The sequence below is a fragment of the Chenopodium album genome, chromosome 25, assembly GCF_948465745.1.
Source record: "Chenopodium album chromosome 25, dcCheAlbu1.1, whole genome shotgun sequence".
NCBI classification, from domain to species: Eukaryota; Viridiplantae; Streptophyta; class Magnoliopsida; order Caryophyllales; family Amaranthaceae; genus Chenopodium; species Chenopodium album.
Genome location: NC_137858.1, coordinates 10,511,189 through 10,534,582, shown reverse-complemented (window position 1 = coordinate 10,534,582; position 23,394 = coordinate 10,511,189). Strand labels below are relative to the sequence as shown.

The following is a 23,394-nucleotide window of genomic DNA, read 5'->3' as shown; positions in this document are numbered from 1 at the left end:
AAAATTGAACAAGTGAGTCAATTATGCTCACTTTGATAAATAATTAAGTATATCGTGTCTGAATTTTATATTTCGTACTTCTAAAATAAATTATAACTTTCGTGCCAAGAAGAAATTGTTCTATTAAAAAATCAACTAGATATTGTTTATCAAGTGGGGTTAGATCTTAAGCTTTGTTCTATTCAACTTATATTGTACTTACTTTATTTGAAATAAGTCAAAAAATTAAATTAAATGGACTTAAACACAAACTTCCATATAATCCAATTATATTCTCCACATACTAATTAAACCCCTGTCTTCACCTATATAAATACTACCTGGGCCTTTTCCCATACATCACTCCCAACCATACATTCACATGCTTTTAACTTTGTCTTCACTACTCCTACTATAAGAACTCCTAGCTTAGAACAAACACTACAACACAAATCACTCCATAAACTTCTAGGCTTATATATCTTTGATCTTACCCTTTCAATTTGCTTTATTTCAACCAAGATGATGATTATAATAGTGCTACTAGTGCAATTTTTTATTAGTGTTAGTAGTGGAGAAAGCTTTGATCAAGATTTTAAGATAACATGGGGAAATGATAGAGGAAAGATTATCAATAATGGACAACTTTTAACCCTTACTCTTGATAATCTTTCAGGTTCTGGTTTTGAATCTAATAAGGAGTTTCACTTTGGTAAGATTGATATGCAAATCAAGCTCGTCCCTGGCAACTCTGCTGGCACTGTCACCGCATATTATGTACTCACTACTTCTTAATTACATATACTTGTTAAAAAATATTCCTTTATTGCAAATAATAAGAAACGAAAGTAGTACTTGTATATATTTTTTTTTGTTTGCACTATCAGTAAACTAACTTTGTGTATGTATTTTTATGTCAACTAAACTATCACTACTTAATTAAAGTTTAGGCGATATTTAATTATAATTATGTTTTGTTTTTTAGCTATCGTCTCAAGGAGATACTCATGATGAGATTGATTATGAATTTCTTGGAAACGTGACGGGTGAACCTTACACAGTGCACACCAATGTATATGCTGAAGGGAAAGGAGAGAGAGAGCAGCAATTTCACCTTTGGTTCGACCCTACTTCTGACTTTCACACTTACTCCATCCTTTGGAATCCTCAAACTATCATGTAAGAAGTTCATTACTCTTTTATTATACTCGTTCCTTTTCATGTTAATTACATAAAATTGGTTGAGTAGTAGATAAAGTTGTTATTCGTGGGGTGTGAATTATTCTCATTTTTAGTTAATACTTCGTATAATTGTGTCATTCGTATGCGTTGAGACTACTTGGTATTATGAAGTTGATAGGCACCTTAAAAACCTAGTCTAGAGTGGTAAGGATCGAGCCCGCCAACCTTAAGGTTAGGGGTTAAATTCCCACAACTGACACTTTGAGGAGTTATTTCACTTTAAATTTCCCCTTAACTCTTAAAGTGTCCATTTGCAAACTCAGCCGGATTATCATGTGCGAGATTCCAACCCCTCAAAGTGTCCATTTGCAAACTCAGCCGGATTATCATGTGCGAGATTCCGATCTAATAGGATAGTTCATCGTACCCACCTAAACAAAAATACCAAGTTGATAGGCTCCCATTTTAAGCCAAAATTGATTATTCTTTCTTGGGCCAGGCCATATAGATTTGTTGGGCCTTAGCTTTTGTGGGTCTCACACAAGTGTTTTGTCCACATAGAAATTTGATGTAAACTGTAAAGTTAACATTTTAGACGATTGTAAGTTGAAAAGATAAAAACAGAAGATAAGAAAACTAATCCATAGATTTTGTACAGTTTTGGCCCTTTTGTGGTGGACTCTAAGACCAGGTCATCACTACTTTTACAAATTCTTAAATAAACCTAATTCACACTAATTTATTGTGGAACGCTAATATTAGAGAAACTATGATTGTTTTATTAATAAAAAAAATTCACTATAATCAAAATAAGGTCACTATTTTGAAATAAAAGTCATTTTGGTAATATATAGGCATAAGAGGTTAATTTTTTAATGAAATATATATATTATATATATATATATATATTTTGAAATATTTAATGAAATATTTCATCTACTAGTCAATATGAATAATAAAGGCCACTTTTTAAAATTAGGGCCATAAAGTTGTATTCAACTTCACAATAATATTAAACGTTATACAAGTTTTAATATTGTAAAGGTTACTATATATGTCAAAAATAAGGGTCACTATGTTCAATATAATGTCAGTTACGTGTGTATAAATCTAGGGTCCACAATAATATTATTGTGGACCAGGTCCACGCAAGTCTTTCTGCACTACTTTTATCAATCAATCAAACAAAAATCGGTTAAAATTAGCATTGGATTAAAAACTTAATAAGGTAAATGTGTATACAAGTCTCTATTGCTCTTAGAGCAAGAAATGTACTTAGCATAAATTACTTTTGCATATGGTCTAATTCAAAGTATTTCTGACTTTCATTTTTCCAAAAATGATTGTAGATTTGCCATAGATGAGATACCCATAAGAGAATTCAAGAATAGAGAACACATGGGCATTCCATTCCCTAAGATTCATGCAATGAGACTCTACTCGAGCATATGGAATGCTGATCAATGGGCAACACAAGGAGGCCGTGTCAAAACCGATTGGAGTCAAGCTCCGTTTAGTTCAACCTACAAAAATTTTAAGGCTGAAGCTTGTGTTAGGTTCGGTGGAACTACATCTTGCCACCCTCAAACCGTTAACTGGATGACAAGGAAACTAGATGGTTCGAGCATAGATAGGCTTAATTGGGTGAGGAAGAACTTCATGATTTATAACTATTGCATTGATAACAAGAGGTTCCCTCAAGGTCTTCCTAAGGAATGTAACGCCATCGACTAAGTAAATAACATCGATACCATATAGTAGTATATCGGTTTAGTATATCCTACGTTAATTTTATTTTCTTGTATGTGTTTCTCTTTAATTTTAAGGTTAAATATATATGTTGTTTAGTATGGTAGATTTGGTTCATCGTTGTTGTAAAGGGTTAACATGTATAGTAATAAGTTTAACCCTCTTGCAATTTTAGTTTGTATTTGGTGATGATCAATGAAGACATATATATATATATATATATATATATATATGGTTATCTAAGCTACCATCTTCAGTTTATCGATCTCAACTTGCAAGAAGCCAAGAATTACAAAATTAGCAAATTTATTTAAACGTCACTAACATGAACATAAGTAAGGTATTAAAGTAATGAAGTATTTGATTATTTATTTTGAGTAAACTTGTTAGTTATTGATCTTTGATATTTCACTAGGTTTAACCAACTAATTGTATTTAATGTTTATGTCCAATCTCTGATTTCTTTTTCTACAAACACGACAAACAACAATATGCTTAGTACGGTAAATTTAGGTGGTAACTTAAATTTATAAAATTCTACTTGGCAAGTATTTATAGATGAAGGTGCAATACAATGTTCCTCATGAAAATTTCTTCAAAAAAAAAAAAAAAAAAAAAGGGTTCAGCATGAAAGCAGTATTTACAATATAGTCATGACAAAAAGTTTATCACAAAATTACTTTGAAACAACCAAATAGTACTTAGGGTCTATTCACATTTATTGAACTGATTGGAGCTGAATTGAACTGAACTGAAATGAATAGAGCTGAAATTAATATTTTAGGAGCTAAACTGAACTGATTGGAACTGAATTGAATTGAACTGAACTGAAATTAAGCTGAAGTGAACAGGCCCTTAGTCTAGTGATAAGAATTGTAAAAGAGTGGGTATTTTCATACGTATCCTATTCCCTCTTACTCTAAATAAGAGGTCTTGCCTGTTAATTCAAACTAAGTTGATTTGTGCGAGATTTCAATCTGATCGGAAGTCTTATTCTTATCTATTCCCAAAAAAATCAAAAAAAAACCTTTTTACTAAGTAGTCAAATCAACCATAATCATTCTCCCTTAAATAGGAGTAATTAATTTGACATTTAACTAGTTGTCTAATGTAATGGATAAACTTTGAGCATACATGTAACACGAATACACGGCATTTAAAAGAATGAAGTTCAATGTAAGAAAAGAAAGCGGGCTTCCTACTTTCTAGAATCAAAAGAAAGGTCCATTCATAGAAACTCAACTAGTCTTTTGGCCCGTACAATGTACGAGCTTGTTATTGGTGTATTTTTCTTTGTGCATGTAGTTTATTTAATCATGAAATAGAATGGAGACATTGGGGGTTTTTGGTCGTGAGTTATTTTGCGAGGAACAATTAACTTTAACGCATTTAGGTTTAGGTTTTTTTTTGTTTCTTTTTTTGTTTTTATTTGTTACTTTGCATTATAATATGTTGAAGTTGACATTCAACGGAATGGTAAGCAATCAATAATTAGGAAGTTAGATTAACAAAATATTATTGAATATATGTTTAAGTAACCATGTTTACATAGGATAGTTTTGGAATGACCCAATGAGATAGCATCCACATTTTCCCGTCATGTCTTCATATTTTGTCTCCTCCATTTTGTATGCCGTGGAATTTGCCTCATGTAGATTTTCTTTGTCTTCAAGTAGTTATATTTCCGGGATTGACTCATCATTCCTGTAAACGGATTAAAATTTGAGTATTAGAATGTAGGTTTATTTTCTTTGGGCCTTGTTTATCAATTAGATATTATTGTCTAGAAGGTAGAATACACAATTAGCACTAAGAAGACTTTAGTAGCAAGCTGGTTTAGTGGGTTTGCTAGCCGTAAATAGACTGAAAAAACGGTTTTTGGTGATTAGTAAAATAATAAGTACTTTGGATTTCACTTTTGAAATCAAGAAAATGAAATGCGGGAAGAATGAGCATTTGCAAATTAGCACACTTATTAAGACCAATATACATAAATATGCTTTGTGATAAATATTCTCTATATCTAGTAATCCCACATTGTCTTTGAAGGGAGTGGAGCCAACATTATCTAAATTTATCTAATTTTTCAACTTTTATTAAAAATCAAAGTAATTTGACAAACCTCATAAAAGACCATATGGTGATGTGTTATTGTCTCCCTTAATACAAAGAAAACAAACCCATTAAACAGAGAACAAACAATCCAGATACAGATTACCTAATGTAACAACAAAACTGTTAAAATACCTATACAATTTCAATTCCTAAAAATGTTAAAGCTTAAACCAAATACGTAGTATGAGATTAATTAGTCAAGCATTTTCACCTGTAGCAACCACCTTCAATTTGCATCAAGCTCTCTACAAAAGCAAACAACAATTTTCCAATTTTGACAATTGGGGGTTTCAATTAACAAAAATTCATGCATGTTTAAATTTTGTTTCAATTTCAGTGAAAATTTAAATATAAAATCTACAAAAATAAGAATAATACTCCGTAATAATAATAATTATAAAAAAAAAGCACAAGATGATAGTCACTCACCAAATGTGAATCTGCATGTGAATTTGATGATGGAAGTACTATGTTATATAGAAATATAGTATTAATATTGCAGTGATAGATGAGTGAATAAATACTAAAAAAGCATTAACATACATCAGTATTATGTTCAGAATTTGTAGCCAACAACATGATTAAAGGAATTTAATTTGTGGGAATTGAAGAGGGGAAGTTGAAGAGGAAGAGTGTGGAATTATTTGTGGGTTTGCTGATGAAGATGAAGCGGCCATCAGGCCATGGGATTATGGTGGGTTTTTGGTTTAATTTACAAATACTCCATATTAAATTGTGTGGTGTAAAACTGTAAATTGTAGAGGTGGAATGAAAGGTCAAAGCTAGCTTTTAGCTAACATAAAATACAAACAATTTAGCTTTTACTCCAACTAATATCTCTAAATATTATTACGTAGTATTATTATAAGTTTTAAATTCTTAATTAATATTAATAATTAATAATTTGATGATTAATTACTTTCTATTTAAATATTGATTTGTACACGTGGCACATTGTATTGGAATAGTGAACACGTGGCATATTGGATTGGAATAGTGAGCATGTGGCACATTAAATTGGAAAAGAAAACATAGGATGAAGACATGTGTGTATTATGGTTAGAGTTTTTAAATACCAATAAAGTATAGATTGATTTTCCCTCATAATTATGCTCTGCAATATCAATTATAGCTAATTTCTGATGTCTACGTCTGAAAGGCATAAATCAACATAATGCTATCAGAAGTCAAACCCAAAGCGGGATAGTTCCCGTTTCTGAAAGATTATCCTATTTTTCTTTTTAGTTTAATTTTTTTTCTTTTTTTTTTTTTTTATTTTCTTTTTTTCTGAAACAAAGTTTATACGTAGTATTTATTTATTTGAATTTGCCTTATATTAGAAAATAGAAATAGACACACACTCACACGATATACCGCCACATCTTCCATTTAGAGTTATTTCGTTATTAGGTATAGAAGTATGTTGATATAGACGGTGCATAATAGCCAAATTACGCCATCAAATTTAAGTTACGAAAATTTAATTATAATACTCCCTTCGTCCTTTTATTAGAGTCCTATTTCTCTACCTCTATCTTTTTAGTAGAGTCTCATTTTTCTTTATTATCCGAGTAATAAATGTTAGAAATAAGACTCTAATAAAAGGACGGAGGGAGTACAAAAAATGAACATTTTAAAAACGGATTTAATTGATTTAATTAGCATGGCATTCACATTACCAACGATAAAATTAATAAACATAAAATTGTACTCCCTCCGTCCTCTTTTGATAGTCTCTTATGGGCAAATTTTAGTCCCAAAATGTTTACCCCATTTGCTTTTTCCAACAACCATTAATATTAATTTTTTACCAAAATTCCCTCAATTTGCAGCAATACTTGTACAAATTTAAATTTCCCATGTAAATTTTGTTTTTTCATATACTTTTATTACTTTTTCTCTCTACTTTTTTGCATACCCAATGTCAATTTACTTTTTTAATGTACTTTTACTATTCTTATTTGTGTTTATTAATTCCCGTGAAAAATGTTCATAAAGGACTATCAAAAGGGGACGGAGGGAGTATATCATGATTTCAAGCTTTGTGAATTGTAGCCATCTTAGTGCTTTGAGTAAACTATAATTAAGTCATATTTTTTGCAAATAAAGGAGATGTGTCAAGACTCAAGTTGTAGATGGAATCAGGGAATAAACCACCGTATAATTGTGACGTGAAAAAAAGTAATAAGATTTTGTTTTTTTTTTTGTTTTTGAAAAAAGTAATAAGATAAATATAATTTAAAGGTTTTTATTAAATTATTAATAGATAGTATTTCATCATACTCTATATTAATTTACAGTTTTACGAGTAGCAATTAATTTATCTCATTTGGTTAATTTTTAATTTTTTAGGGAAATTAAGAAAGCAAGGTAATTGCCCTTGAATTCTTAATGTTGACAAGCTACGTACCTTCCACTACTTTTAAATTTCCTTAAAACAAAGATTATCATCACATAAATTAATTACACACACATGAGACATATAATATAGTCACTTCTTCAAAAAAAAAAAAATATAGTCACTTAAATTAATTCCTAAATGTCATCGTTTTAACTACCCATTATATGATCGATACTTGTTGCATCATCAATCACTTTAGCACCAACCACGCATGACTAGTTTTATATTTGAGTTTCAATTTAAAAAGAATAAACACCAAATACAACTTTCCATTGGAATATTTAAAATCGTCAAATTTTACTTTGTAGAACCCTTAGGATGAAGTTCTTACACGCCATATTATTCTTCAACATTACAACGTAATCTTAGATTGTCCTCGAACTACTAGTAGTGATCCGCATAGGAATTTCAATGAAATAGGTTATCTCTATCAACAAACTTGGAAAAACTCCATTAATACCTTTCCGAGCATGCCTTGCTAATTTGCCAACCGATTATAGAATCAATAAATTCTATTATTAAAAATTATTGTGTTCTCACATATTTATCGGAAAATAGAGTATGCCCTGCTCTCGTGAAAATCTGTTTTGCTCTTTGCCCTGCTGTTTTAATCTGCTCTGGTGAAATCTTCTTGCCCATAAACTCAAAAGAATAGAGCCTAATAGTTACCAATTAGAAAGATAACTGAAAACTTTATGTTAATCTAAGGTCTCGCTAATTTTGTTTAAATTTATTTTAAATAATTAAGTTCATTTAGGTTAAGCTAAGTTTACTTCGTACTAATTTAAAGAATTTCAAGTTAAGATGATTTCATATAAGCTCAGACAAAATACGTTTAGTAAATTGCAGAAAAATAGGTATTTTCTTTTAATTTGATAATTTCGAACAATATTACAGAGTATTTATTTTAGGGCATATTCTATTCAGCTTATTTTCAGTTCCTTTCAGCTCCAATAAGTTCAGTTCCTTTCTTATCTTAATTTCATTCTCTTATAAATTATTCAGTTCATTTCCGTTCAATTTAGCTCAATTCAGTCAATCAGAACAGGCCCTTAAATGATTTCAAATTAATTACTCGTAATTAATCAATGGAGGCATGGAGTTAAGGTTTTAGATAATTTAAGATAAAATCTATATCTATCTATACTTTATTAGTATTTAAAAACACAAACCATCATCCTCATAATGCCACATGTAAATTAAATTTTTCACCAATGCCACAAGTCATCTCATTTAACCTTTCTCATATTAAAAAAAATACACTAGCTTTAATTCAACACATGAATGAATGTTTGGTTCACTTTCCCCCAACTTAATATCTTCTACAATTACATTCAATTTTCACCATTTTTCTCCTTTATAAACTATTCATTTTCCAATAAAAAACATATTATAAAATTAAAAATTATATTATATACCTATGAACAATCCGTGCATTGCACGGGCCAGAAAGCTAGTAGTTTAAATTAATCAAACCGAGTGTGAGTTTTGTTTTTTCTCATTCTGGGTGTGTTTACTAATTTAATAAATATACTCAAAAGTCAAAGGTGAAAAATGACCAAACTACCCTTGCATGACGTAATGCAAGCAAGCATAAACCTTCCTCAGAAAGGCACTTGTATGTCATCTTCTCCCGTGGGACAAACACCAACACCGCGTCTCAGCTCGCCTAATCTATTAGCCAATACTTGTCAACTCTAGACGCCATGCCATTAATTAAATTTTAAAAAATTCAAACCTCACCAACATTACTATTTATATTTTCTCCCCTTTTTCATGCTTTTTTTAATTTTAAAATATAATATTATCACTCGTATTAATATTTAGTGCCCCATGCAAAGGCAACAGCTGTTTTTCAGTAATTTGAACCTTCTTTGCTACGTTCTTTACTAGTCAATTAGTCGCCCGCCCTTATCTTTTGACCTTTCATTTTTGCCCTATAAATATCCTTTCCATGCACATTTTTATACCATCATCAAATCATATATTTAACTCTTAATATAAACATATACTTGTATACACTTCCTAGCTAACTATGGCTTCCCACTCCATTTTTACTAGTGTTCTTCTAGTTGCTTCTTTGATTGCCGTGGCCTCGGCTGGTAGTTTGAACGATAATTTCGACATCACTTGGGGTGACGGTCGTGCCCAATTCCTAAACAATGGCCAACTTCTTACCCTCACCCTTGACAAAACCTCTGGCTCGGGTTTTCAATCTAAAAACGAGTACCTCTTTGGGAAAATCGATATGCAAATTAAACTTGTTCAGGGTAATTCTGCTGGCACCGTGACCGCTTATTATGTAAGTACATGTGTTACATTTTTTGTTTTCTTGTTTTCAATCCCTTACAATTAATTACTATCATGCATATATTATGATGAAGATAAAATTTACTGACATTTTGTTTAATGTTGAATTTGCAGTTATCATCTGAAGGACCTACACATGATGAGATAGACTTTGAATTCTTGGGTAATGTCACTGGTCAGCCTTACACTCTTCATACCAATGTTTTTAGCCAAGGCAAAGGTGGACGTGAACAACAATTCCGCCTTTGGTTCGATCCTACTACCGATTTCCACACTTATTCCATCCTCTGGAATCCCCAAAGAATTGTGTAAGTACACTAATCCATGTTACTCCCTATGTCCGGAATTAATAACTGTCACATCAGACTTGCGCTGTTATCTGAAATAGTAACGTGACAACTAAATTCAGACGTACTAAACTTTATGTTAATTGTTTTGGTTACAGATTTTCCGTAGATGGTACACCTATCAGAGAATTCAGGAACTTAGAATCAATGGGAATTCCCTTCCCAAAGAATCAACCAATGAGGATATACTCGAGTCTATGGGACGCCGAAGATTGGGCAACACAAGGTGGAAGGATCAAGACAGATTGGAGCAAGGCTCCGTTCAGAGCATCATACAGGAACTTCAATGCTGATGCATGTGTTTCGAGGAACGGTCGATCTTCCTGCACCTCTGCCTCACCCTGGATGAACCAGCAGCTCGACGCCACCGGCCAAAGCAGAATGCGATGGGTGCAGAAGAATTACATGATTTACAATTACTGTACTGATTTACAAAGGTTTCCTCAGGGTTTGCCTAAGGAGTGCACTGTCACACTGTCTTAAGCTTCAGGAAAAAATATGTTCTGTTTTGCTTTGCAAGTTTTGCTGTAGTAATTTTTTTATTTGTTGAGTTTTGGGTTCTTTTTATGTAATAGTGATTCGTTTATTGTACAAAGTCACATTTTTCATTTTAGTCAAGTTGTATAATAAGGAAGTTGTATTTCTTTTATTGAATTTGAATCGAATAATACAATATCAGTTGATTTATTACTATATTTTAGAATTAATAGTCACATAGTTGATACTCGTACTTGATATTAGACCCTCGTACATAAGATTGTGTTCAACCATACAAGTTTACTAAAAGATGTTAAACTTTTAACCATTATTCGCTCTTTGTACGAAAATTGTAAGTGCGACTATTATTTTCTTATGGGGTGAATAGTCTTAGTACATAACGACACTCAACATACTTTTGGATTCAAATAGTGTTCAGAGAATCGAATGGATCAAAATAAAAAGTAGTCGTAGTAGGAGATCAAATTGTGGACGAAAGAGACACCTAAAAAGCAAATAGTGAGCAAAAATAGAAGATCCTTGAAGGTTCTTCACGGCGTCCAGCTGTCTAAGGAACAATTCTTGTTCATATACACAGGACCAAATTATAATGCTACCAAATTCAACTCCTAAAAAGAGCTAATTATTCTTACTCGATCTAGATTTTCCTATTTTATACGAGTACAATATAATTATTCCAAATTTCAAAGCATACTTATATTCTTTATTATGGACATCAATCAATATTGTGCGTGTCTCTAGAACTATTGAGCATTCAATGGGTAATCATCATTCTATTTAAAAATGCTAGCTTAAAAAATTCATATAAAAAAGAATAAGCTAATTAGAGTGTCTCCTATAAGTTTATGAAATGCTAAATCCCAAAGTTATTTTTCCTGGTTTTGGTAGAAATTTTCATTTGAAATATTAAATTATATGATTTCTAAAACTTCTTATCACCAATAGTATTCTGATTATCACTAGTTTTGGGCTCTTAATAGCTAATTACCGAAATATTCCACGTATATGTTGTGTGTACATCTTATCATTTTGTTGTCTCTTTACAACTATTAATCGAGTATTGCGTATCAATTATATAATACATGTGTGTTTTGCATCTAATTTAACACACAAAACTTGTAGAAAAATGTGTCACTCTTATGATTCATTATAAATGAATAAACGGAAGTGAACATACTCTTAACTTTTTAATTGTTATTTGATTCAATGAAACATTGCATGTCATACAACATCTAAAAAAAAATTCAAATCTAACTAATGACAAGCATCCTAATAATTCATTAATCCTCTTTTGCATGCCTATGTTAAATAATAGGGGGTTTGGAGAAGTGAAAATGTTGCTTGCTTCTCAAGTTTTCATACCCAATACGTTCAAGTATTCAACCTACTTCATTCCCATATACAAGTATAGATTATATTATCCAAATACTCCCTTTATATCATTTCTACTCATTCCAATTTCCACTAATTCATTGCCATGTGTAAAATGAGGCAATGAGCTCCTACAATTTTATTTTTTATTTTTTATTTTTTTTAATTTTATTCCTTTTTTTTTTTGTAGCTCTCCATTATGCTCATATACCCCACACGGTTCGTTACATCCAATCCAGTAAGAAAATGGTTTTTTTTTTCCATAAAACATATTTGGTAATGATATATTAAAAAAAAAGGAAAAAAAAAAAAAAAAAAAAAAAGAAGAAGAAGAAGAAATCCCTTATTATAAATTAAACAAACCCACCCCCACTACTTACTACTACGAGTAATATAATTTTGTTGTTGAATTTCCAAAGGAGAATACAAATTGAACAAAGAGGATTTAATTTATTGATCTTCATTTGCCTGCCTTTGTAAATTAAGTATGAGTAAGTGGGGGATTTAGAATTAAAAATAAAAAAACCTAGCTTCTCATGTTTTGATGTTTCCATACCAAAAAAATAAATAAATTCAACACATTTCATTTCCACTTATAGACCCTTTACAATAATATCAAAATACTCCCTAATTATTCTTGCATGTACACGTATATACTCACTTACGTACTTCACTAGTACTCCAATCTTGTTTCCACTAATTCATTATAATGTGTAAAATGAGCTAAAATTCTTGAGCCCTACATTTCACCAAATAATAATAATAATAATAATAATAATAATAATAATTAAAAAAACATTATGCCCTACAAAACAATTTGTAAATTTCTTTGTTATGTCCATATTCCCCACACGGTCTCACTTCCAATGACCCAAACCAAAAGTAACAAATTGAACTTTTTCATATAGTCATACTGTACATAATTTGGTACTACTCGTAATATAATCATCACCAATAAAATAAAATAAAATAAAATAGTAATTAAAACATAAGTAAAACCCACCCCACTAGTAACTACATACAACAAACTAATTAAACATACTGTAATTTGATTTGTTGAACCCTCCTCAAAAGGCACCGTCCTTTAATTTTTGGGCTCACTTAGCGTGTGTGACGCACATTATCCGCTATGAGGCGGCATCTTTGATCACCTCCCTTGCCACATTTTTGGGTTGTTGACTAATGCCCACAAGGCCACAACACAACCTTCCCTCATACGATTAGAACTTCCATGTTTGTTTAGTTGACACGTTTTTTACTCATGTAATTCAATATATAAATGTAACCGTTTGTATTTTTAACTAATTATCAATAAGTGAATATTATTTTTAAAAAAAAAATGAATTTTCTAAATTTTTATTTTGAGACAAATTTAACTAGACTCATGTGATTATATTTTTCGTTACATATTTAATATAAAACACGGTCAAAGAACAAAGTGTAAATAGTGTTAAAGTCAAATTATATCAACTCCCTCTTTCACTATTGTATGGTTACATTTTGACTTTGGTGGTCAACGTTTAAAAACTTTGACAGTTTGACTATAAAATATAGTACTCTGTATTATAAAGATCAGAAACATAACATATGAGTTGTTGTAAGATTCATCTTCATTTTATAAAATTTTTTACTCAATTTATATTGAACATATATATGGTTACAGATGTGTATTGTAGACCGTGAAAATCAAAGTGTAACTATAAAAAAGAGACGGATAGAATAATAAATTAAGCAATACCCCCATGCATTAGTATGGTAATTTGATATCCAGCTGTTTCACCTCAATTTCATGCAATACAACGAAACTTCCAAGGCGCAACCTCGCCACTAGACTTGTACGTAGTCAACCAAACACTCTCTCTAACAACTTCACCAGCCGCCCTTCTTACTACTACTACGCCTATAAATTCCCTATTCCTTCCACACTACTCATCACTCAAACATCTTTCATTCATTCATTCATTCCTTTTACTCTCAAATATTAAGCAAGTAACAAAAATATTATACTAGTCATTACAATTACTTTAAGTATGGGTGTTGTTGCTCTTGTTCATGTTCTCGTAATTGCCTCACTCGTTGCTACAGCTTTGTGTGCGGGTAATTTTAACCAGGATTTCGACATCACTTTTGGTGATGGTCGTGCTAAAATTGTAAACAATGGTCAACTCCTTACACTTTCTCTTGATAAGGGCTCTGGCTCTGGATTCCGGTCTAAGAACGAGTACCTCTTTGGAAAAATCGATTTGAAAATTAAACTCGTCCCTGGAAATTCTGCTGGAACTGTTACTACCTATTACGTAAGTTTTTTTTTCCATAGTCATACTTTTTGTAACGATTTATAACTTCACCCAACGATTACTTATTGACGTTGTTTATTTTTTTTGTATATATTTACAGTTGTCATCCGAAGGACCTAACCACGATGAGATAGACTTCGAGTTCTTGGGTAATGTCACCGGTCAACCTTATACTCTCCACACCAACGTGTTCGCACAAGGGAAAGGTGGCCGGGAACAACAGTTCCGCCTATGGTTTGATCCTACTGCCGACTTTCACACCTATTCCATTCTTTGGAACCCTCAAAGGATCATGTAAGTTCACAAAAAACTACTTTTAATTTGTTACCTATAGTAACAATAACACCACGTGACAATGTTATTTTAACATTTTTTTTTAACATTATTCGTTACATTTAATTTCAGATTTACAGTCGATAATACACCTATCAGAGAATTCAGAAACTGGGAATCCATTGGAGTTCCATTCCCTAAGAGCCAACCAATGAGGGTATACTCGAGTCTATGGGACGCCGAGGATTGGGCAACACAAGGCGGACGTGTTAAGACAGATTGGTCCAAGGCTCCATTTACAGCTTCCTACAGAAACTTCAATGCTAATGCTTGTGTTATGTCCAATGGTAAATCTTCTTGTAGTGGCTCGAACCGTGGTTCCTCTTCTTCCTGGATGAACCAACAACTCGACTCCACGAGCCAGCAAAGGCTACGATGGGTGCAGAAGAATTACATGATTTACAACTATTGCACTGACATTCAAAGGTTTCCTCAAGGTCTTCCTAAAGAATGTACCTCCACCAAATAAGTTGTACTTAAATTAATACGTAGTAATTCTTTTAAAAGTGTAATTTATCTAGTGATTCGTTTTTGTAAGAAATTTCATATGTAAAATTCATCAATATTCATTTATTTATGTAATGAAGCAGCTTTCATGAAATAAAAAAATTGAATTATGTTATCATAAGTAAATTTTGCAAGTTTTAACTTTTCTACATTTTTATTGTTTCACCATTGTATATGAAATTAAGTGTTTTTATATTAGAACTTATCTATTATTGTTGCTATTAAATACGTACGAGTACTTTGTAAATAATCTCATTGGGGACTAAGGGTCTGTTCACATTTACTGAACTGAACTGAACTCATTGGAGCTGAGCTGAACTGAACTGATTGGAGCTGAACTGAATTGAAATTAATATATTATGAGAGAAGGAAATTATGAGCTAAACTGAACTGAACTGATTGAAGCCGAACTGAATTGAAATTAAGTAAATGTAAACAGGTCCTAATGACAAACCACTTTCAACATTTAGGTATGTAACGAACTATTCAATGAACCTACATATAAACTCGTATTGGCGAAAGATTTGGCCCGCGCTAAGTCTAATCCAAGTTTTATCCCAAAATCAATTGTGAATAGCTACAAATTAAATCTACAATAATAGCAGCAATGGAGTACAAGTTATTCACAAATGTGCGTCAACTAATCACTTCTACATGTGACTGACGTGAGTATTACACTTTGAAAAGTTAAGACTAGACTACTTCCACCTGAGGTCTCCTAACCAAGACAATTAATAAGATTAGGCAGCCAAACAAAACTCCAAATTATTGGCAACCTTTATTGACTTTGATACCAATTTTTATTTTTCTAAAGACTTACACGATAAGTCTCATCGAAGCTTTAATCTAAAACCAATTGATGACAATTAAGTACGTGAAAATCTCACATTAACTTTATATAAACCTTCACGGGTAGCTTACATGTTTTTATCATACCTTAAATCCTTTCTTTAACGGATGTGCTTACAGAAAAATGCATACACAACTACTTTGAATTGTGTTTCAATAAGTTGATTGTTGAACAAAAAGTATGATAAAGAAAGTGGTTAATGATTTTACTAAAAATTAGTGGTTGTATATTAACCAATTAGCCGTTCACGGTTTTTTTAACTTGATAAAATTAAAGTGGAGCAAATGGCAAATCAAGTTGCTGCAATTAGCAGACATAAACAAGTACTGTAATCCATAAAACGGCGCTATTTGGTTTAAGTGGAAGGAATTAAGAAGCACTAAGTAGCTTTTCAAAAACAATGCTTGTATTTTAAATTGCCACCCTCTTTGCAATTTTAAATATACCAAATATAATATGCATGCAAAGTGTACTTTGAAGGAGAAGGATTCCTAGTTTTGAGCACAAATACAATAGTGGTCCATATTAGTTAATAATTGAGTAGAAATTAAGGCATGTTCTCATTGACTGAACTCAGCTGAACTAAACTGAACTGAAATGAATATTTTATAAGAGAAGGAAATTAGGAGCTGAACTGAATTGAACTGAACTGCACTGAACTGAATTGAATTGAATTTCAACGTATGAGAACAGACCCTTAGTGGTTTAACTTTGAGAAATAACTTTGAGGAATAACTAAATCAGAAAATTGGCCACAATACATATTGAAGAGGCGCGTAGAATAGCACTACCTATTCATTAAATACTCTATAGCACAACCTATTGTCTTAAGTGCATAAAATGACATTATTGACACCGAAGGCCGGAGTTTCCACTGGAAAACTAAATTTATTTAGGAAAATGTTATACATAGTCCTAAGGGCTACATATAAGCATTAAATTTACACTTGAAAATCGCAAAAAGTTAAGAAACCGTCAAAATATAAACACTGATTTACGCGTGTTTTTGTCATGAATTCCTAATTTTATACAATTTCCAAAAGTATATGTAATGCTTATATATAGCCATAAGGGCTACATATAACATTACCCATTTATTTATTTATTTTTTTTTTTTTTTGGAATAGTTCAATACTATCATCAATATGATTCTCTTGGGAAATACACTTTTATCATAATTTCAGCTCCTCTTTCATTCAATTTCAAAAGTCATAATTATATTAGCGCTTCATAGAAAAAAAAACAGCTGTTTCACCTTCATAATTTGAAACTTCCTAACCATAATCCTAATCCATATCCATAATACATTATCAAGTCATTATCAAACTATCTACCAACTTCACCAGTCGCCCTGATCATTACTTGTCCCATGCATACTAGTATACTACAAACCCATCAAACAGGTATCTAATTATTATAGTTAATTAACATATTACTTGACATCATTAGCTCCCTATGGCTGCTGCTTCTACTAATTATTATAGTTGATAAACCTTTGACTGCAGCGGCTTCTAGATCCATTGTTTGATTGGTTAACGGATAGTTAATTGCGTCGCATAAAATATACAACGGTTGCACAAATTTTTATTTTTTTTTTTTTGAAAGATGCATAACTGCATAAGATATTTTCTTACTGACAATTTCTACCAAAATTTCGACCTCACTTGGCATGATGGTCATGCCTAAAACTCTAAATAGTGGCCATTTTCTCACCCTACCCCTTGACCAGGACTCCCGCTACGATTTCCAATTTAAGGACTAATTACTCTTAAGTGAAGATTGACATTCAAATCCAGCTTATACCAGTGAACAATCGATCTCTCGTTCAACCCTACTCCTGAATTTCAAACCTATTCTGTTCTTCGGAATCCTCAAAAATTTAATTCATGGAACCAATATACTTTGTATACAATTCATAATCACAAATCACACAATACAGCCTTATTTGTAGTATGAATTACAAAGACAAGAAAATCAGGTGTCATGAAATGGGAATACATTATATATGACCATAATTGTTAAGGATTCTTGCCTTGCTGTTGCTGTTGTTCTCTTTGGGAAAGGGAACTTGTTAGATTCCGAGTTCTTCCTCTGATGGGTGATGTGGTACACCCATCAGAGGATTTAAGAACTCGGAATCTAACAGGTTCCCTTTCCGGAGCTAGGCAACGAGGATATACTCAATCCCTAGGATGCCGATGATTGGGAAGAAAAGACAGATGGATTAAGACAAACTGGACCAAGCTAAGGTTACATTTACAGTTTCATACAGACACTTTAATAGTTTAATGACAATGCATGTGTTCGGTCCAACGGCAGATCTCCATGCCATGGGTCTGGCTCAACATCTGCCTGGATGAACCAACAGCTCAATACCACAAGTCAGCAGAAAGGCCGCCATGGGTGAAGGAAAATTTTCATGATCTTACAGTTACTGCACCAATACACATATTCTCTCAGAATCTTCCTAAGGATTGACAGTTACCAATCACAGTTCTGAGCTTTTTGAGATACTTTGTGTGTTAAGCAGTGTAATTTTTCTTATATGTATTCGTTTTGGTACTAATTACTACATGTTGCATACATAAGAAATAAGTACATCCCTTGTAAATCCAAAGTCCACCAGGCCACAGATTGAGCAGAGATCTTCAAGCTTACGTTCGGGTTGCAAAAAACACAATCCTAATACTTGATGCAGACACTACCATAGTAACAAATTATCAAGAAAGTACGCATGTGGAGCAACATTAGCCAAGTTCCTAATACAATATCTTAGTATTCTTAACATTTGTTGCATTTTGGGGCTTGCCCCTCTCTTTCACCAATTGGTTTAAAATTGACATTGATAACTTCATCGAAGATTCGAAGGTATCATAATTCTATATAGCTGATGATGGTGCACTAATTACACTAACATTAAAGACACTGAAATAGTGAGATGCAGGGACATGAGTGGAGGATTAATCATCATTTTTTTTATGGTAATTAATCATTACTAAGACATTAATTCCTAATCACTAAAAAAAAAGGATCATGCTACTACAACCACCAACAAAACTAAAACAAATGAACCTTAAAATGCACCATACAGTAAAGCCTTTCACACCATCAACAGTTGATGGAAAAAATGCCAACAATAATTCATTCGCGACTACCGGCTACCACACAATTTTCTGAATAGAAACCTCCATATAAAATCATATTGGAGAAAGGCTTAACCACATACAAATCTATTCAAAGTTCTATCCCAAAACCAATTAAAGCAGCTCCAAGTTATCTCCTTCTTCCATGTGCGACAACACACGTGTGGATTTACTCTTACCACTCTCCACACACATGACTGAAGTGAGTCATTAACTCATTACATACTTGCAATTTGAAGAGTTCAGAAATAGACTTCCTTCAGCCTGAGGTCTTAATGTAGCCAATAGTATTAGGCAGCCAAACAAATCTTCAAATCCTTTTCCTTTTGCTAACCAATGGGCAATTTCTCTCCTTAGGACAACAAATCATTAGTGGCTTTGAAACCATTTTTTAATCCTCAATGGGCCTACACATACAACTACAGTTCCATTCGAGCTTTAACCTAAAACCAATCGGCAATAAGAGAAATCCCACACTAACAACTTCTTATACGCTATACTCTATCTCAACTTACTTCAATTTGCTAACTGAAGTCAGATGTGGTTTCATCAATTCAGCCTACAAGGGCAGCTTACATGTTTTTCTCTAGCGACCAAGCTGCCTGCTAGTGGACAGATAACCTTGTCTCGTCTACGCATCCTACACTTCTTTCCATACCTAACAAATATTTACAAGTAACATAAAAGCCATGCATACACAGCTTTGTGTTTCTATTGATTGTTAGAACACAACTTTAGATTAAGGGTCAATATAAGTCAGATTAGGATCTCAATTGTAAATGTAAAATATATCTTAATATGAAATGTATTCAGCAACATGTTAGAAGGACAGAGAAGCAGCATGATATAGCAAGTGGTTAACAATTTACTAGAAGTTAGTGGTTGTACATTAAACAATAAAAGTTAAAGGTTTATTTTACTCATTTAAATTTAACTGCAGCAAATGGCCAAACAATTTGCTGCGATAGTAGTTCTAATCAAATAAATCAACATACATAAGCACGTAATCCATAATAAGGGGCCGTATGGTTCAAGTGGAAGGAATTAAGAACACTATTCTTAGTTCTATCCACCTAAAAGCTACTTTCGGATAACTAATCAAATTGCCAACCTCTTTGGCTCTTAGCAAAAAGTTAATATATCAAACATAATAAAGGATCTATGCCCGTTATTTGACAAAGTCAAACACTAAACTCTACGCTAACAGCCTGTTTAGTAGGTGATAATAAATGATGGTAAAGATGATAAACTTGCATGTAATTATGCAATAGAAGTTGTATATAATTTGCATTCCTTTCCTCAATGTTTTAATACTACTTCATATGAATCTTCATTACTACTCATTACCCCTTAGGGCATGCTTGGATTGGGGTTAATACATTAAGGGGGTAATAAAAGTCAAACTTGAAAAAACAAAAGTAATTAGAGGTGGTGTTGTAGGAAACATGGTGCTTACAAATGAAATAATCAGTTGTGCCATGAGGAAAAGAGAGAGATGGAAGAATTATTACTCTCATAATGTGGGTAATAGTTATCCACCCTCCCCCTAGTGTAACTATTATCCCCAAAATGAGGGTATTGATTCCTCTTCCTTCAGCTCACACCATACCATCACTACATAATCTTCTTACAATCACACCATCACTATCTCTTTCTTCCCTATTTTCACATTCACTTTGCTTAGTTTGACTTTTATTACTCCCTTAATGTATCACCCCCAATCCAAGCATGCCCTTAGAAGAAAAAAATATAGTGGTAATGTAAATTTATAAAGAAATACACATACTTAGAGGTGGACAACATTATCATACAGCTTTTTTTTGTGTGTGAAATTAAATATATATTCATTATAATTTCCACCTACCAAACAAGCATTTAAAGGCTTAAGTTCATACCAAACAGCAGTAGCAAGCATACACTAGTTAGCTTAAGTATTAAAAATACACTACCAATAGGTTTGTAGCAAGCTTCTTCCTCAAAAGACACCGTCCTTTTCACCTTGGGTTCACTAGCTATGTGCAATAACAGAATATCCACCAAGGTGCCACCTGGCGGCAACTTTTCAACTCCGTTACATCAAGAAGACAATTTGACTGATGACCACCACCACCACCACCTCTCCTTTTTTATCTATTTCATAAGGTACAGTAATATTAGTGCTTCATAAAAAATAACAGCTGTTTTATCTTTATGATTTCAACCTTACTAACTATAATCCCAATAACTATCAGTAATAGTAGTAATTAACAAGTCATTGTCTTTCTACCAACTTCAACAGCCGCCCTAATCATCGTTCGCCATCTCTTGCAGCATATAAATATCCTTGCCCCATGCACACTACAAACCCATCAAGCAAGTATTTTCATCTAATAAATATATTGCTTACTAATATTAGCTCACTTGCCTCACTATGGCAGCTGCTACTACTATTTTTCTCATCAAGGTCCTCGTGTTTGCATATTTAACTGCAGCGGCTTCTCCTGCTAGCAATTTCTACCAGAACTTTGACCTCACTTGGGGTGATGGACGTGCCAAAATTCTAAATAACGGCCAGCTCCTCAAGCTCTCCCTTGACAAAGCCTCTGGCTCTGGTTTCCAATCTAAGAACCAATATCTCTTTGGGAAGATTGACATGAAAATCAAGCTTGTCCCAGGGAACTCTGCTGGCACTGTGACTGCCTATTATGTAAGTCTCGCTCATGTCATTCATCATCCCTTGAATGATTACCATCCTATATTACAATGAAGTTATTATTGCCCTGCCAGTGCTGGCTATTGACCACAGAGCCAGGCCAGGCTGCAGTTGGGGAACTAGAACCAGCCCACGAAGCAATCAAACTGGGCTGGTTCCAGTTGAACGAGCGGGCCAGAACTTTTCCAAAACCAAAAAAAAAAAGGCTTTAAATTAAACAGGCCAGCTGAGTTGGGCAAATTCAACTGGACTGCTAGTTGGGAATAAACCCACACTTATGTACCTGAATTGTCCCACTAGCCACCTCTACCCCCTACAATCTATCAAATTCGTTGACATTCTTCTATTTGTATTTTACAGTTATCTTCCCAAGGACCTACCCACGATGAGGTAGACTTCGAATTTCTAGGCAACGTCACCGGACAGCCTTACACACTCCACACAAACGTTTTCAGTCAAGGGAAAGGTGGTCGAGAGCAACAATTCCGTCTCTGGTTTGACCCAACTACCAACTTTCACACCTATTCTGTTCTCTGGAATCCCCGAAGAATCATGTAAGTCACAATCTATTTAATTTATACACATAAAATACCTAGGACTATTTGTAGTTCTGAAATGTAAGGACGCATAAATAAGATGTCATGAAATGGGAAGGGGTAGTATATACTAAAGGATCATAATAGTTTAGGATGCTTACCTTGCTATTGTTTGGCCTCAGATTTTCTGTGGATGGTACACCCATCAGAGAATTTAAGAACATGGAATATATTGGAGTCCCATTCCCAAAGAGCCAGGCCATGAGGATATACTCAAGCCTCTGGGATGCCGAAGACTGGGCAACACAAGGTGGCCGGATCAAGACAGACTGGACCAAGGCTCCATTTACAGCTTATTACAGAAACTTCAATGCCAATGCATGTGTTTGGTCCAACGGCAGATCTTCATGCCATGGATCCGGCTCAACATTTTCTTGGATGAACCAACAGCTAGATACCACAGGTCAGCAGAGGCTGCAATGGGTGCAGAAAAACTTCAGGATTTACAATTACTGCACTGACACACAAAGGTTCCCTCAGGGTCTTCCCAAGGAATGCACAGTTACCAATTAAAGTTCTAAGCTTTGTAAAATACTCCGTACTCACCGCATTTAGCTAGTGTAGTTTTTTCTGTGTATTTGTTTTTGTACAAAATGTCTCCCCCCATAAGAAATAGGTTTTATACTTTGCAATATTTTGTATACATACAGTGATGAACCTTGTAACAGCTCTGTATAAGTAATTAGATTATTTTCGTGCAACAAAGTATCTCAAATGTCAGAATTTAAGAACCAAAAACTCAAAGTAACTTGCTGTCTGCATATTAGTGGGGAAAAAAAAAAAATCACCTTTTTTGCAAGTATATGACGCCAAAAAATAAAAATTAAAGAAAGGAAAGCACAGCTTATGAGCACTTACAAATTTACAATACTCGTACAACGTTGCTGGAGCAGTAGATAGAGTCATCCAGAATTAGAGATTTGATTGGCTGTTCAATGAAGATTTCTCCCAGAATTATTGAACTCACTGCAGGCTGACAGGCTAATACTATACGTGAGCCAAATAAACTGAAATAAATTAAATT

The 23,394-nt window shown here is 33.0% G+C and overlaps 4 protein-coding genes across 4 annotated transcripts; all 4 read left to right on the top strand.

Moving 5' to 3' along the window:
- The first annotated feature begins 501 nt into the window (after window positions 1–501).
- LOC145614112 (putative xyloglucan endotransglucosylase/hydrolase protein 25) lies at window positions 502–2,927 on the top strand. The gene is made up of 3 exons (XM_081669110.1): window positions 502–756; window positions 965–1,158; window positions 2,511–2,927. Exons 1-3 carry the CDS (start codon window positions 502–504, stop codon window positions 2,893–2,895), a joined length of 834 nt encoding a protein of 277 aa, XP_081525236.1. The 3' UTR covers window positions 2,896–2,927.
- A 6,514-nt stretch (window positions 2,928–9,441) lies between these two features.
- On the top strand, window positions 9,442–10,770 carry LOC145614774 (putative xyloglucan endotransglucosylase/hydrolase protein 23). The gene is made up of 3 exons (XM_081669838.1): window positions 9,442–9,728; window positions 9,851–10,044; window positions 10,182–10,770. Exons 1-3 carry the CDS (start codon window positions 9,462–9,464, stop codon window positions 10,564–10,566), a joined length of 846 nt encoding a protein of 281 aa, XP_081525964.1. The 5' UTR covers window positions 9,442–9,461; the 3' UTR covers window positions 10,567–10,770.
- A 3,113-nt stretch (window positions 10,771–13,883) lies between these two features.
- Window positions 13,884–15,209, top strand: LOC145615645 (putative xyloglucan endotransglucosylase/hydrolase protein 23). Its single transcript, XM_081670711.1, has 3 exons — window positions 13,884–14,249; window positions 14,350–14,543; window positions 14,655–15,209. Exons 1-3 carry the CDS (start codon window positions 13,983–13,985, stop codon window positions 15,049–15,051), a joined length of 858 nt encoding a protein of 285 aa, XP_081526837.1. The 5' UTR covers window positions 13,884–13,982; the 3' UTR covers window positions 15,052–15,209.
- Window positions 15,210–21,492: 6,283 nt separating this feature from the next.
- LOC145615424 (putative xyloglucan endotransglucosylase/hydrolase protein 23) lies at window positions 21,493–23,178 on the top strand. The gene is made up of 3 exons (XM_081670497.1): window positions 21,493–21,768; window positions 22,135–22,328; window positions 22,493–23,178. Exons 1-3 carry the CDS (start codon window positions 21,493–21,495, stop codon window positions 22,881–22,883), a joined length of 861 nt encoding a protein of 286 aa, XP_081526623.1. The 3' UTR covers window positions 22,884–23,178.
- Window positions 23,179–23,394: the final 216 nt, after the last annotated feature.